General features: G+C 34.7%; 1 protein-coding gene across 3 annotated transcripts; it reads left to right on the top strand.

Annotated features, from left to right (window-relative positions):
• Positions 1-5,343: 5,343 nt before the first annotated feature.
• On the top strand, positions 5,344-16,398 carry LOC137931565 (V-type proton ATPase catalytic subunit A). 3 transcript variants are annotated; one of them, XM_068775001.1, is made up of 14 exons: positions 5,344-5,429; positions 7,730-7,836; positions 8,913-9,025; positions 9,457-9,684; positions 9,862-9,999; positions 10,490-10,641; positions 10,987-11,111; positions 11,752-11,898; positions 12,365-12,580; positions 12,809-12,968; positions 13,474-13,543; positions 13,879-14,015; positions 15,089-15,278; positions 15,821-16,398. In XM_068775001.1, exons 2-14 carry the CDS (start codon positions 7,752-7,754, stop codon positions 15,911-15,913), a joined length of 1,854 nt encoding a protein of 617 aa, XP_068631102.1. In that variant the 5' UTR covers positions 5,344-5,429; positions 7,730-7,751; the 3' UTR covers positions 15,914-16,398. The 3 variants fall into 3 exon arrangements, with proteins under 3 accessions (XP_068631102.1, XP_068631109.1, XP_068631118.1); XM_068775008.1 differs by having other exon boundaries at positions 5,420-5,506; XM_068775017.1 differs by lacking the exon at positions 5,344-5,429 and adding an exon at positions 6,862-6,879.
• The last annotated feature ends 1,212 nt before the right edge of the window (positions 16,399-17,610 follow it).

Genomic DNA, 17,610 nt, shown 5'->3' with positions numbered 1-17,610 from the left:
AGAAAAATCTAAATATATACACGCTAATGTATTATTTCAAGGCAGTGATATATAAAAAGCCAAAATAATTTGTTAAACAATATTGTAAATTTTTATGTAGACCACGCAGCTCACTGGTAACCATCTAAGTCATGGAGGTTGCCCGTGAGCCGCATGTAAGTTTCATTGTTTTATTTCAAGTTCTATTACTAATATAATTTATTATTAACACAAGTAAAGTTATATATTCTTATTTTTTTTTAAAACGGAACTAAACTATGTTGACATATGTCAAACGTCAGTACTGTTTCCCGCGCTTTATGTACTGTCCGTTTTGTCACACCTTCATATGTGAATTAATTGAAATGTGTCTCACATTAAAATGAAAGTTTAGTAAATAAATATTATCTTAGGGTCAATGATGTCAATAAGAAAATATTGTGGCCATTAGTACAGCGATATATCTATAGTATATTTATTACTAGTTAAAAAATTAAAAACATAAATACATTACTACTTATTTCTTATGTATCATGTCTTATGACAAGATAATGTGCAAACTAGGCAAGAAGGCATATCTACTCCCTAGGCTTTTCTTTGCCAAATAAGCCGCCTGCAAGACAATGTAAACATCCAACATCCTTTCCAAGAAACTCATCATAAGAATGTGAGGGACATCGGATGGTCATGGTGGCAGTTAAGACTTACTTAATCTCCAAACCGACTCTTAGTTAAGTTAAACAATAGAATAACACATATATATTCTTGTATAACTTTTTAAAAAAGAAGTCTTGGATTTATGAAACCTGAATAACTTTTATTTATTTTTAGAAACAAAATAAAACATTTCTTTTCACACCTCTGTTACATTTGACAACGATTCATTTAATTTTAAATAATTGTCTATCACAACCATAGATTTAATATTCAGGTGTATATATAAAGTTTATGTATTAGCTTATAGCAGAAAGAACTAGGAGATAAAATTTACTGCACATAGGGAGACTGCGAAAATAATTTTCTTTGTTGATTTTTTAGTATTTCTTTTTGTAACTTATTGAAGCCTATTCCATAATTCCTTAGCATTGCTTTAAGTAAACATTCAACAATGGGCTCAGAAAGGTAATCTCTTACTTTGGTCTTTATTGGCAAGCTCACAACCAGACAGTTGACGATATAATATTAAGTAGATAAGCAAATAACTAATTATGGCAATTACAAGCAATGTTCATGTGTCACTAACAAACAGTAATTAGTGTATTTTATCAAAAACAATTAAACTTATCAGAATTCAAAGTATGCATAACAGTGCATTAAACTTAATATATGTTCCATATAATGTATATGTTGTATAATAACATATTTTTATAACATTGCTTAACTAATGTATCCTTATTTTGATTTTATTTTCACATGAAAATTTGGGGGACCAGAAAGTAATGTCGCTTTCTTAAACTAATAATAAAAGTTCATAAAACTACATTTTTAACAAGTTTTTATTTCCACCAACAATAGACTTGCTTTTGTTATTAACAACCTTTTGCCATCTAGTAAACAATGCTAGAGTGGTAAAAATCAATCGATTTTTCTGTAAAATAGGTCAACAGAGATGTTATTACTTTCCGGTCCCCCTAATACAAATATGTTGTACTGATTATACTTATAACTAAAAAATATGCCTTGACCATCCGAAAATTATTAAATTTAACTTGAAAAAGTTTTTATATAAAATCTCAAAATTTACAAGCATTCTGTGGATTCACTAAGTGTACGGTGTGTGTCATTGTCGGGAGAGGGACCAGGTGTGGGGCATGAGGCTATCAATATGCCTTGCAAGTCCGTACAATGCATTGGTTTTCACCTTTACTGTACTTTTTTTTCTACCTAATTTTGTCTAAGTAGGTAGGTGGCAGAAAAATTCTTTATTTTTTTTTTCATTTAAGAATTTTTCTAAAATAAAAATAACTTAAATTACTCCATATAACATCAGCTACCTGCCAGAATAAGTCCTGTCAAAATCGGTCTAGCCCAGTGTTACCTAATGTGGGGCCCACGTCCCACAGGTGGGTAATTTGACTGTTAAATTTACTCGACACAAGTATAATCCCTTTCCTAATATACATATATAAAAAAATATTAAAATTATGTCCGATATATTACATAGGAGGGTGTAAGAATTTTAGAAAGGCTTAAGTGGGGCATAATACAGAAAGGGTTGGAAAGCACTGGTCTAGCCATTTTAGAGATTCGCCAAAACAAATAGACAGACAAATATTAAAATGTAACTTTTGTGTATATCAGGCCAAACAGCAACGCCTTTTGGTTCCAATTGATTGCTGAATTGTTTCAATATTTAAATAACCTATGTCAGCTCCTGAGCAATCGAAACAAATTACTGATGGCACCGTAAAATTAGCAAAATCCAAACACTGAAAATTAACAACAGTAAAAATTTCAAAAAATGGCTGACACTATCAAAGAGCTAGGCCTCCTGTGGTATATATATTCGTTTAGTAAAAAGCGATTATTTTAATATTATGAGCAGACACCAATTTTATAAATTTGTATAGATAACACCTTACAAAGCAATGACAGGTGACAAAGGTTGTTTTTTTTCTCTTAAAAGGTAAGTACAATACATATATGGTACTTCATTAGCTAGGTCATGTCAGCAAAAAGACATAAAAATCTTTTTCTAGTACTGGGGAGAAGATATTTCTCTTAAGATTATGTTGTGTTCCTAATCACTAAAAGTCTTTTAGTGCTTATCTTTTGTGCAGGTATGGGGGACATGAGTAACTCAATTGGAAACTCTTTTGTTACATGATTCTCTACACATTTTAGCTTAGAGAGAATAAATTAGTTTGAGATTGCAACCTAACCTACCTAAATTTGGTTGCACAAATTATTAAAGCTAATTTATTTTCTCAGTTATTTCATATTAATTTATTATTTAATATAAAAGTTTATTTTTTTCCTTTTCATTTATATCTTTGGCAATAATTTTATAGTTGGAAATGTCTATGTTAAAAGGAAATACATAAAAGCATGTAGAATTAAATTATAAATAAAAAAATCACCATTTTTATATACAAACAAAGTATATGATTTACCTCTAAAATAGGAGTGAGGTCTGAATCTTCTACATTAATGGAATGTCCCTGGTTCGCCTTTATCTCTAGTACATTTGTTTGTGCATTCCATCTCAATTTGAATCTCTGCTTATCATTGTTATTTACAACTCTCTCTATGTCACTTTTGTTAAATTTTCCTTGGATACTTTTGTGCTGCAAGATTTTATCCACTTCCAAGTACCCTTCTGGGCTGAAATACACACCAATAATTTATAATATTAATACAGAGACTATTGGTGTAAAAACATTAAAGGGTTGAATGTACAGCACATTCAATTTTAATTAATTTATGATTAGTCTTATACAATAATCACTGGTTTCAAAATGCAATCTGTCCTTGCAGAGTGCATTTCAATAGAAATAAATGTAATTAATGAATGTATCATATTTCACAGTGATACCTTTATATAAAATCATTGGAAAAATGTGTAAGAGCTTTTTGCTGACAAATGGGCAAAATATTGACATCATTAAAAATTTTACATCTTTTTCAAATCAGCCTATATATTTTTTCTTATAACAGTGAATATCTCATGAAACAGTTTCTTAAATTAATGTATCATTTACTCAAAAAACTTGTTTCTTTGTATTAAAGAAATTACTATAAAAGATCCAAATCTTAATATTTATTTTTGAAATTATTTGTAACTTGTCTCATTGTACTGAATATTGAAAACAATCAAACCTTATTCCATAAATTTTTCAGCAAACAATACAATAAATCAAGAAAAATGTTTGATAGACTTATAAAAAGATCAATGACTGCTTATAATTTCTTCACTTGTTGAATATTACAAATATTATGTTTAATTAAATATTAACATATGGTAAATAAAAGCAAACACTTTACGATTATTAATTTTTTCATATTATTGAGCATAATAAATATTACGAATGTAAATAGTAATAAATAAAAACAGATATTAAAAACCAGCAGAATTAGTTTACTTTTCAGAAAGGAATTAATTTTTTTTTTAAATTTAACGACAGATTTTGAAAACATGATCTGTTAGCGATTACTTTTACGGGTATATCTCAATGGATATTACACCACTAATTAATGTTTTTAAATGAAATATATTCAAAAAACCTCTACCTTAAATTGAAACCCTCTTTAATGGCACCGTGTCGCAGTAACCAACTCAAGCATTTGCTCAGCTGTATATCTTTTTTGTTCCTGAAAATATGGTTCCTATAAAAACATGTTTTACTCCAAAACCAAGCAAGTATTCAGACGTCCGTACATTTAAGATATATGCGATTGATTACTATTGTTGAAAGTGTTAAGCTTAGGTGTGAATATATACAGTAATTCCATGTATGAAAATAACAAAACCTAAAAGTTTGTAACGTCAATGTATATTATGTATTATCATTAAACTTCACATCGATGTTGCCAATAAAATAATTACTGACAAAATATGTCGCAATTTACGGCAAAGTACAGTAGGCACTTCTTTTAGGATTTTTTTGTGTGAACTTTGTGCAATTAAAGTTTAATAATATAGCTAGTAAATTTGGTATTTTTTTCCTTTCACCTTAGATTATCAATAGCAATGGATTGAGTTGAGGTTCAGTTTTCTCAGACGCCCTTAAATGGACTAAAACTACTAGTGTAATTAGTAAAGCTCAAGTTGTGGTCCTTCCTCGGGGACCATTAGGCTAAGCCATATTAGAGCGAGGCGGTCTAAACGTGAAATATTTATATGACAATCTGAAGATCTTGCGAAAAACTTTCGAGTTTAGTTATAAAAATTTCCATCTCAGATCTGCAAAACTGTAAATGATAGTAACGCAAAATATTCTAAACATATAGGCACGTGGGAGTCGACTAATTGCTTATCAGGGAATATCTAACGTCCCAGATTTTAGGTTCCATGGTAAATATTTAATAACAATCAATACATTTAATGTAAAAATAAATCACAAAAAATATTTACTATTGATATGTGGGTTATGGGTTTACAATAGATTTGTAATAATTAATATAACACACATTCGATCACTAGGTAACTAATGATATAAAAATATATTATTTTTAAATACAAAAGTAAAAGTTGCTTAAATAACATAGCATTTTAAGGTTAAAATCTTAATTTAAATAGATAAAATAATTAAAACAAGTTTAATATAAATGTTAGAAGTCTGCGTTTGAATAATAAAAATCAATACTGAGCACTATTGATCTTCATGATGAGTTGAAACATAGACAAAATATCATAGACAAAAGTCAGCTGACTAAACTTTTATCATTGGTCTTGTGATAAGTTGTGATCTCCGCCATTCTCGGATCGTCTTTTCAATCTTTGCCGTCCCGTGAGTTGAATTATTATATTTCACATAGTAAATAGATATATTTTGTTGCATTTTAATTTGTGCTTGTGTTATTAGATGTAAGTAATAATATTTAATATTCGTAAGCAAGAGAGATTTTCGTATTTCCGCCATTAACAAGTTTTATTAGTTGTCTTGAATTGTCATATATTTCTAAGGGTTTCATGTTTTCTTTTTAGTTATTTACTGATTCAAGTCCATGTATTCTACTTATTATAGGCGATATTAGGTCAAATGATAAAATTATGCGCAATTAACGAGCCCTTGATTAAGATCCACCCATGATCATGTGATTGATACTACTTTCGAGTTCTCCTAATTTTCGTACAGGATCAAAAATGTGTTTGTTGAAAAGGCTTAAGCTAACAAGCCACAATAGTTAATTATTTATTTACCGTAACTTTCAAATAAATTCTTATTTGAATCTCATATACTTCATGTTGCTGTATTTCCATCAATTTATAAATATGAAAAGATTGATCTTCCTCCTTAATATCATTAAACACTTTGTAAGTGTTTAAGCAATGTTATAGAGCATTAAATATGAAATGTTTCTACTTATTGGACTCCTGGCAATTTAATTATATTTCTGTCCTTGTTGCAATTGGTTATTAGAACTTTTGTAACTGGGCATATGTTTGCAATATTGTCCAATCTCGTGATGTAATTTCAAAGTAAAGTTTTGTTATATATTACATAAATATTTTATTATCACTTGTACTGTTGGTGATGGCCTTTAATCACACCTTTTTGTAATAATAGTTTTAAATTTGTATTATATATGATAAAAGTTTTATATATTTTGTAAGTGAAACTTATGTAAAAAGAGACATCCTGAATTCTAAAACAGTTATATAACAATTTTTTTTACATTTAATTTATTTCCCACAAAAGTCACCACCATCATGTTAGCTCCAGAATATTCACTGCTGGACATATGTTTTAGCTTTTCAATAGAATCTTTCAAAGCAGTCTGGATCTAGCGTCTTCCGAGATTCCAAAGGAAATTAATAGTAAAATGGTATTATTGGAGATTGAAATTTTGGTTGTATATTTACCTAAAGCTGAAATTTGGAAATCACTCATGTATTTATAAAATCTAGGTATACAGGCAATTCCAGTGGTAATTCTGAAAATGGATATATTAAATTATCTAAATAATAAATTCTCAGTGAAATTAAGTTTCAATATTATTATGGTCTTATCCCTTATGGTTATTATCTAATATCTGCATATGAGAAAATTTTATATATTTTTCCAAATTAGCCATTGTCATACATTATGTTTTGAATTTGACATTGATGGATGGGAGATGTTATCAACATCACAGTTTGATAACAGCTGTTGATCAGCTGACATGTCTGTCAGTTTGTCCCTAGATTCCCAAGAGTGGGCTAGTAAAAGTTTTTCTTTAAGATATTTTCCTTAGGATGTGAGTATTATTCTTGTTTGATTGTTAATATCTAACCAGAAAGTTTTTGAGGAGAAACTTCCTGTATAACATAATTGGTGAAAAAATCCATTGTTTATCTGATATATAGCTCATTTTACTACAAATAGTGTAAAAAATTAGTAAAGGAAAATGTAATGTTTTTCTTATTAAAGAAACAGTGTGTTTAGTAGACCTTTCACTAGCTTTATTCCATCGCTATGATGGTAAGGTTGGTTGTGATCTCTTGAATGTATAAAATGACAATTTCATGATTGTGCAACTTTAACTTTCTTTGACATAGGATGAAAGCTAGCTAAAATCTTAACTGTAGATTTTAAATAGATGTATGATAAATCATTCTTGTAACTTCACACAGATGTTTTTCTACTGTTCTCATTACAGTGAAACTTTATTTGTGATTGGAGGTCACAGTTTGCATTATGGGTACTTACATTTTCTGTAAATAGAAGGTTGCAGGGCCCTGAGCGTAATTAGCTTAAATATCTTTAGCAACTCAACTTGAGATTGCCGATTCTGACTGTTACATAGATACTTCATTAGGTTGGGAGACTGGTAAGGTTTTAGATCACCTGAAGGATGCTCCTTGGAGTCACTGGCTGCAATCAGGAGCTTCTGAGAAAGATCAGCATCTGCTAATTTCAATAGTACATTCTACTGGTGTTTAGTATAGTTGAACTTAAGGGAGTATAGGCTCAAAATTTGTTAATCCTCTTATGTTTTCTTAATGTTTAATTCATAGGAGAAAAGTCTGGTTCGACCTCTCTTTACAGAAATAAAGTATGTCATTGTTCTAAAGAAACAATAATTAATTGTTTGTTTTTGTTCACAGTTAAGTAAAGACCTTACTCAAAATGGCGTCAAAGAGTAATTTGAAGAAGATTGAAGATGAGGAGAATGAGGACAGATTCGGTTATGTGTTTGCAGTGTCGGGTCCTGGTTAGTTTATTTTTAATAATACTATGGTGGCAAAGGTTTTTAACACACCTACAGTAATTTATGAACATTTAACCCTTAAAATGTAGTTAAAATTTCTGTTCAAACTTTTTTTAAATTTTAGTAAGACTTTAAATCAAATCAGTCAATATATATGTCTGCAGTATACATTTTAATAATGACATTGTAATGCAAATAACTAGTTGCACAAATCTTTTGCTAAAATATAGATGACCACTTCTGTGAAGTCTTTGGACATATGGCAGTACTGTGATATGTGAAATTCAGTGACATGTGAAATTATTGGAGTAATTATATTTGTTACATAATAACAAAGGAGGAATTTTAAAGAAAAACAATCATGGTGCAGTCTTACGATATTGATCTTTGTTAAGACATAGGTCATACATGCTAACTAATTGAATATCAACTTTACTAAATGTTTAGATTCACAAATTATTGTCACCAGTCCAACTCTGAATTCGGTTCTGTCTAGTAAGGACAGCTACATGTCCAAAGATATGGAGTTAGGGATTTTGACATGATATATGAACTAAAAGTACAGTCAATTACAAGTTGTATTTAAGAGAATATTGTCTATATCACTGTTTCCCAAGGTGGGCCCCACGTCCCACAAGTTTAACTTTTTTGTTTAAATATAAAAATTATGTATGTAACATAGGGGAAAGGGTGAGGTATGGCGCAATAAAGATTGAAACAACTGGTCTACATAAAGGATGAATTTTACCGTCTTGTATTTTTATAATTTTTTTTCAAGTTTCTCGCATTTAAAGAAATAATTATGTTCTTATCTTAATACAATGCTATCTTGTGGCTTCAATGTGGTGCCATTCAGAAAACAGCAGCCCAGTGCCAGTGACAACTCATTATTATTATGGGAAAATTATTGAAGGAGAATTGGTTGCAATATTGTTATTTGAAATTAGAATGAAAGGAACGTGTTTTGTCTAATGAACAGTAAATTACAGATATATGGCAATATTGTTTTTATAATAATCTATGTCCATAGTAGAACATGTGCGGACGGTACAGTATTGACTTATTATTTCTGTTGTCAGTCGTAACGGCGGAGAAGATGTCCGGCTCTGCTATGTACGAGCTGGTGCGTGTCGGTTACAATGAGCTGGTGGGTGAGATCATTCGTCTCGAGGGTGACCTGGCTACCATTCAGGTAACTATTTTTTTTATATCGTTAAACTAAATAAAAGATACTTTAATGTCTGAATACGAAGGTCTTTGACCAGGGTGTATTGGTGGTGATGACTTACGGAACCGACACGCGGTTGTTTATGGTGAACCTTTAGATAAGAAGGCTTTCTGATCCCAATGAGGAGATCTGGAGAAAAACCAATGTCATGGATGAGAAGAAGACGTAGCTTGAAGAATTGTTCATTTGTGGCAGAGGCCAGAGCACATTGCAACCGCTGGCCATTGGAGCGAAAGTTTCTCGTTCGTGTGGGTAGCGTAGGTGGGTAGTTGCCTGAAGTCGTTGGAGGCGGGCAGAGTAAGACGAGACATCGTGGCGTTCCTTAGGGTTCAGCCAAGTTTCATCTTGATAATTCTCCATCCAATTTTTAATAAATGTTTTTATGTTTTGATTAGGTATACGAGGAAACCTCTGGTGTAACCGTCGGCGACCCTGTACTGCGAACCGGAAAACCATTGTCCGTGGAGCTTGGCCCTGGTATCCTCGGTTCCATCTTTGACGGTATCCAGCGACCACTGAAGGACATCAACGAACTCACCCAGTCCATCTACATCCCCAAGGGTATCAACGTGCCCAGTTTGGCTCGCGAAGTCGACTGGGAATTCAACCCTCTTAACGTTAAGGTGACTGCAAACTTATTATTTCAGATTTATTAATAAACACACACACATACATTTACAATAACACATATGTGCATGAATTTGATTCAAATATTTACATGCATGTTCGCATATTTACTGCGATAAACCATCTATTTGTACATAAAAGCAGTAAGTTTTGAACTTTTTTTTTGTCTTCAGGTTGGATCCCATATAACTGGAGGAGACTTGTATGGTATCGTACACGAGAACACTCTGGTCAAGCACAAGATGCTGATCCCACCCAAGGGCAAGGGTACCGTCACCTACATCGCCCCTGCTGGAAACTACAAAGTCACTGTAAGTCTGTGTTTACATGTCCAATGTGCATTTTTGATTTTCATTTATAAATATTTTTTCACTTCATGCAATATCATTCATAGTTTATAAAATTGGATTTGATGCCATCATCAGCATTTACTTCTTGCTTTACTTTATGTTAGAGAAAAGCAAGAAGTTAATCAAATGGCCATTTGATTTTTGCCAACATTCAGAATATGAACACTGATTATATAGCTAAAAGAAAAGGGGTGATGCCATTCTTTAATACATTAATACACCATCATCTTGCAAGTAATTAAAAAAATTTCCTCAGTGTAATAGAATTTTTTTTATTAAATATGATAAAGTGTAAGACTTATTATATATATTTTATAACCGATAATATGGTAAACATGAAAGTAAAAATTCAGAGAAAAGTTTACTAATCACATATGCAATCTTGTAGATGAGGTTAAAAGACAGTTGAAATGCTTCGATGCTTCATTACATTCACGGTGTTTGCCATCAGGACATAGTGCTGGAGACGGAATTCGATGGCGAGAAGTCCAAATACTCCATGTTGCAAGTGTGGCCTGTGCGACAGCCGCGTCCAGTCACCGAGAAGCTGCCCGCCAACCACCCGCTGCTCACCGGCCAGCGTGTGCTCGACTCACTCTTCCCGTAAGCACATCTCATCACCTCAAATATTCTAACCCTAAGTTTATATTAAAAAAAAAATTGTCTCAATATCCTTAAAAATGTTGTTGGAAAATTTGCAAGTATCAAGAAAACATGGTTCTTGATACTTGCTCAGATTTTAGAATGAATTAAAAATATGTAAACCCCTTGTTAATTTAAATTTTCTTTTTAGGAAGGTTTAGGTAATAACGACCATAATGCTATATAAATAATGGATGTCATATTGTTAATCTGTGTAGTGTTTCTTCACTAAGATATATATGCAATTTGTCATAGTATATATAATAACATATTACAAGGTTCATTAAATATATGTTTTGTGAACAGCTGTGTCCAGGGTGGTACCACGGCCATCCCCGGAGCTTTCGGTTGCGGAAAGACTGTCATCTCACAGGCTCTGTCCAAGTATTCCAACTCGGACGTCATCATCTACGTAGGGTGCGGAGAGCGAGGTGAGTACAATATACTCCTTGCATCATCATCATTTTAGTTTCACTGTTGGACATAGGTCTTTCTCAGAGATTTTCTCCTACCATCATTGTATATCTAGCCGATAGACGCCCAATGCATGACATAGGCCTCCTGGCAGCGTGAACAGGTTCCTAGTCGCCACTTGAGAATCTTTATGCCCCAACAACAATGTACCTCGCCCACTGCCACTTCAGACAAGCATTTGTGTAAGCTCGTCGGTGGCCTTGGTTCTTTTATCGTTTTCTTTATTTCTGATTCCATCTCGCACTGAAACTCCAGCTCTTTCCATTGAACTCTCTTTCCTTGAATAACACTTGGTTATTCATTTATTCATTATTATTGTCAGCCATTAAAAAATGAAAGAAAAGTATAATTTGAAAAATGTTGCTCTCTCTAAATGCTCAAAAATGTTGTACAGGAGATACACAATAAAAATGGAAGAGAGCATGACGGCAATAAATCATCAATTTAGGAGTTTAGTAATAAAATTAGTTTTGAAATAGCAAAATGACATATTGGTTTTCCTTTTGACATTACAATGTTGCCATTTCAAAGTTAGTTTTTAGTGTAAACAAAATATTCTGTAGGGAATATAATTGATATTATTTCATGTTAATTTAGGTAACGAGATGTCAGAAGTATTGCGGGACTTCCCCGAGCTGACGGTGGAGATTGAAGGCGTTACCGAGTCCATCATGAAGAGAACAGCGCTGGTCGCCAACACATCCAACATGCCTGTCGCTGCCCGAGAGGCCTCCATTTACACTGGTAATAATAAATACTATTATTATAGCTTTTATTCAGGCAGTAATTTTTTTTCAGACTTGATTATGTGCAGAGCTGACAATTGATTTATATTTAACGGAATCAGGCGTGATTTTGCTTAAGTCTTTGCCTAAGTCCATCCTAAGTAAGAAAAAGGACCAATATTTAGACCGCCCGCCAGCTCGCTGATAAATGCGCATGCGGCATCTATACATGTCTAGGGGGGGAGGGGAGGGGGTCTGATGTTCACTATTACTAATCACCCACCTATCACTTTATATATGATCTTACCAAAGGAAGCAAAATGAGCACAGAGCTGCTTGGAAACGAGTCCACGGAGACAAGAAAATCTTCCAAAGTTGCTTTAAAAGCCCATTCTAGAAATTGCCTGATATTCACTCATTACTAAATCGTTTTACAGGTTGTAGATAGTTCCCTGTTAAACTTTATGACAATATATTTTTTCCAGGTATCACACTGTCGGAGTACTTCCGTGACATGGGTTACAATGTTTCCATGATGGCTGACTCCACGTCCCGTTGGGCCGAGGCTCTTCGTGAGATCTCTGGTCGTCTGGCTGAGATGCCCGCCGATTCCGGTTACCCGGCCTACCTGGGTGCCCGTCTCGCCTCCTTCTACGAGCGTGCCGGAAGAGTCAAGTGCTTGGGCAACCCAGACAGAGAGGGTGAGTAATTTAAGACCATTGCTAGGCATAGGCCTTCATGAAAGATTATCACAATGACTTCTTTATTTTTTGGTTTTGGATTTTGTGCCTAAATTACACTAAATATTCAACTTTTTTCGTTTTTCAAAATAATTTAGTTAACAAATTATGCATCGTTTCTGTAAAACCATTGTATGAAAAATTGCAACAAACACATTGTTTACGTAAGTATTATCTGATCTTCGGCAGGTTCCGTGTCCATCGTGGGTGCCGTATCACCACCCGGTGGTGACTTCTCCGATCCCGTTACCTCCGCCACTCTCGGTATCGTGCAGGTGTTCTGGGGTCTCGATAAGAAGCTCGCCCAGAGAAAGCACTTCCCCTCCATCAACTGGCTTATCTCATACAGGTGGGCACCCAATTAAAAACCTATATTGGATACATAATTAGACTAACCTATAAATTTTTTATAATAAATCTAACCAGTAAACAAAATTAACAAACATACAGCTTTAATATCTGGCATTTGATTTGTCGCAGCAGAAATATTGACAGGGTTGACTAGTACACAGTCCATCCTTACTCAATCTGAAATATAAATTCTATATCAATATATAATCCAAAATATTCGGTTTTAACTATTGTATATACATATACAGAGTAGTTTATAATCACTGAGTTTAGGAAATATTTTTATTTGGTGTGCCCATATGGCCTATGACATATATATCAAAGCAAGTCATTAGATGGCGTTATATGTATCCCGATATGTTTATTACAGATTAAAAATTATCATTATTTAATCTACGTAATTAGTTTTTATTAGAATAATTGTTTTTGGTTTACTACTTGGTAGGTCTCGTGTCAAAAACATAATTACAGTTTAAGTATCTGTAATGATATTTATTTTTCAGCAAATACATGCGCGCTCTCGATGACTTCTATGAGAAGAACTACCCCGAGTTTGTGCCGCTTAGGACAAAGGTCAGTAACAACTATATGCGCATAAGATTGAAAATGAGCATAAGATTTATTTATAGTCTTAAATGCATGGAGGAAGCCATTTTCTAATGTGGTCAGATGTAACTAAAGTGCCAAATCATATGGCCAAATATTTTTTTTAAGTTTAATTAACGTCTAGTGATCCACGACAACTCAATCTGTGCAACCAGTGCGTTGTTATTTATACTCAAAAAGACAAAATATTATTCTACTCTCAATTAAATAATGGTCAGATTTACCTACTTGGTCACATCTCATGTAATGTTGTGACCAATTATATTCAATAAATATATATTTACCATTTTTCATTTGCTCAGGTCAAGGAGATCCTGCAGGAGGAAGAGGATCTTACAGAAATCGTGCAGCTTGTCGGCAAGGCTTCCCTGGCCGAGACTGATAAGATCACCCTCGAGGTTGCCAAGCTGCTCAAGGACGACTTCTTGCAACAAAACAGGTATATATATAACCCCCCAGTGGCGTGCGTAGCTAGGGGGTGGCGAGCGGGGCGGCCGCACCAGGCACCACAAACAGGGGGGGCACCAAAGTTGAAAATAATTTTTTTTAACTTTTTTTTTGAATGATGAATAATGAAATGTTAAAAGAAAAATGAAAACCATAATTTGAAGTAAATAACATAAAAAGAATATCGAATTTTACTATTTTTGTGCTAAAAAAGTTGTTAAATAATATGAATATTAAAAAAAAAGTAAACGGTTGCAAATTATAATATACACAGTGTTTAAGCCTTTCATTCGCAAAACACATAAAGTGTTTTTTAAAATGGCCCTAAATCACAAAACATATATCTGTGTTCATGAAATATACAAAAGAAGATATATATGTGTTCGACATTTAAGGACATAATCCTCTCCCTTAATGTATAAACAACAAAGATGGGTTCATAAAGGGTTCAAAAGATTCTGGAAACAAATTTTTGTATACAAAAAGGGTGAGGATCATGTCCATAGCTACGCCACTGTAACCCCCTCTATTTTTGTTTTCTTTGTTGGACTAAGTACTAACGGTGTAGATCCATACTTGAGTTATTTATTTCATTATGTTGACTGATGACGCTACTGCAAGGCATGGGCATCTTACAAAGTTCGATATCATGATCAGTCCTGCGCTGTCTGCATCCAGCGATCTCGTGACCTCCTGTAACCTTGACTATGTCTTTGGGCCACTTGGTAGGGGGTGGGGGGGGGTTCAACCAATGCCCTGTCTACGGGCGATGTGCTCCGCCTATTGTCACTTCAGACGACTCTTCGAGCTACTTTGGTGACCTTGGGTCTTCTGAGGATCTCCTCATTTCTGTTTTGAAATAATTTTTACTATCTGTATCAGCTAAGGACTTTATACTGTTAGAAGTTAAGTGCCTGTCGCATTCCAATAGAAATAATAAATTAATGTAACTAAATTCATAAAGTTATATACAGGTGATTGGAAATAGGTACAAAACTACATTCATCAGTTTAAAGCCTTTTCACTTGGACAATGTCAATATGAACATGGTATGTTTGTCCGCAGCTACTCGTCGTACGATCGTTTCTGTCCGTTCTACAAGACTTCGGGCATGCTCAAGAACATGATCGCGTTCTACGACATGTCGCGCCACGCGGTCGAGTCAACCGCGCAGTCCGACAACAAGGTCACGTGGAACGTGATCCGTGACGCCATGGGCAACGTGCTCTACCAGCTCTCCTCCATGAAGTTCAAGGTCAGTTCCTCTAAACGACATATACATGCAACATGGACAGTTTCTACATTGCAATCATCAACACCTCTCTTCTAGAACTTCCACTAAATATAGACCACACCCACAAATTTCCCCCCCCATGTGTTGACTTCCATTCATCGCCTTCAGACGACCTTAAGAAGGTTGTGGTTGACCTTAGCTGGTCCGTGGTCTCAACTCTAGAACAATGTTTCCTAACATGGGGCATACACCCCACAGGGAGGCAACACATGGGGCCTCTACATTAATTGAATAAGTAACTTTGTACAAAACCATTGTTCTTGTGAAACTATAAAGTTGATACTAAATGCGCACACAAGTGTAAGTGTTAGTCGCTTTCTGGGGTTTGGGAGCAGAAGTGCGGGATATGCAGTCGTCAAGCCGCCTGTTCTCAAATATCTCGTATGCGTCTCATCAATAGCGCCTTCCGCCCCGCTGCTCGCATACCACAGACGATGACTAGCAAAAAAAACTTTAAATTATATTTAATACATAATAAATTTTAATTCTTGTTTGACCATCAGGACCCAGTGAAAGATGGCGAGGCGAAGATCAAGGCGGACTTCGAGCAGCTCTTGGAGGATATGTCGGCCGCTTTCCGCAACCTCGAGGATTAGACCCCCCACTTCCCCCCGCAGCCGTCGTCGACCCCCAACTCGCAGTTTACTGTAGTGTAGTACACAATATCGATATAATAATCGATATGCAAGTTCTATAAAATCGATTTAATTTATCTAACGGATCGGTCGACTGGCGACCGGCGGCTGGCTTAGTTGTAAATCGTTTTTAGTGACGTTATATTCCGCCATCTTATCGCGTACAGTCGCGAATGTTATTTATGTGGTTATATAATTAAAATGAAAATGCTATTTATATGAGATTCTTTAAATCAGTGTGATTCTGTGTCGCACCTCTGCATTCCATGCCGGTGTGTCGGTGGCGTCGCGCAAGGGGGCGTGACCCTCGACGCCTCCGTCTCCCCCCCTCGTCCGCCGTCGGACATCGCACAGTATTATGACGGCGAGTGTACAGTACAGTCCGCTCGGGCGCGTCCGTGGGACGATAGCTATTATATTATAAATATAATAAAATGTTAAATGATTCATGTGTTTTATTTCAATCACCGTTTAATGCCAGATATGCCCAATTTCATAGAAACTAAAGTTATTTGTCTCTAAGTTTGAGGGTCATTGGCAAGCTCACAGTTATAACGTTCCATGGAGGGGGTTTTGCTCTGAATCTCTGCGGGATCGAATAAAAAATGAGATACGAGGGCAAATGAAACAGACGGTCTAAGTATAGGCGAGTTAAGTGACATCAGGCAGGCCACTTAGCATGCAGAACAGGTCAACGCTTTTACAGTAGATGGAGACCGCTTCCATCTGGCCCTTTTGGAAAGCTTTGGAAGAAGTCTATGTAAGAAAAGGACCAATATTTAGCCACTTCCGCACATGCAGTGGTAGTCATGCAACAAAGTGCACCGCCCGCCAGCCCGCTGATAAATGCGCATGCGGCTAACAATGCGAATTACACAACTACCACCGTTAAATCTCTTAATGAGTACGGAAGTTGCTAAATATTGGTCCTTTTCTTACTTAGGATGGACTTCCGCAAAATAACGCCTGATTCCATTAAATATTGAAGAAGTCTATGTTCAGCACTTTTGACAATGAAGTGATAATGGCGTTCTACAAGCTAAAATACGCGGTTGATCCGAGGAGCAGGAGCATAGAGCATTTTAAAGTTATAATTATAATTAGATAATTGTAGATGTCGCTACCAATGCGAACTTGTAGGTAAACAGCGACACCTATAGGCGAAGTTCAGACACCACTAATATAACAATAATCTATTCGCGTTATGAATGCAATGTAACTTTGTCCGTCGGTCTAACCACGTTTTGTCACCAATCAAATCTTTCCTAATTAAAAAATCGTTCCTAATTTAAAAAGTCCATCTCATTATGACCAGTCTATCGAACTCATCGACTAAGCCGATGGACAATGATTTGCTACATTATTACCGCGAACAGACTAAGGCCTGTTTGTACCCGTGATAATCGATGTACATAGGCAAGGTTAATACTTACAAGGCATATGCTGTGGATGTATCCAGGATTTTCTTTTATTTTTTTTGTTTTAAAAAAAAAACGAATTTCAATTCGAACGTCGATTTGAATTTGGAATTCATCAATGATTTCGTCACTGCTGTTGCATTAGGGTCGAGTATATTATACTCTTTGTACATACTATCACACTTGGCTATCATCTTCCTCTCCAACGTGCTCAGGTTGTAAATATCTCCCACGCGCTAA

The sequence above is a fragment of the Battus philenor genome, unplaced genomic scaffold (genome assembly GCF_028537555.1).
Source record: "Battus philenor isolate CCGP_79_NKW_IND1 unplaced genomic scaffold, ilBatPhil1.0.hap1 SCAF_11, whole genome shotgun sequence".
Lineage (NCBI taxonomy): Eukaryota > Metazoa > Arthropoda > Insecta > Lepidoptera > Papilionidae > Battus > Battus philenor.
The sequence above is the reverse complement of the archived record's forward strand: the minus strand, read 5'-3'. Positions and strand labels throughout refer to the sequence as shown.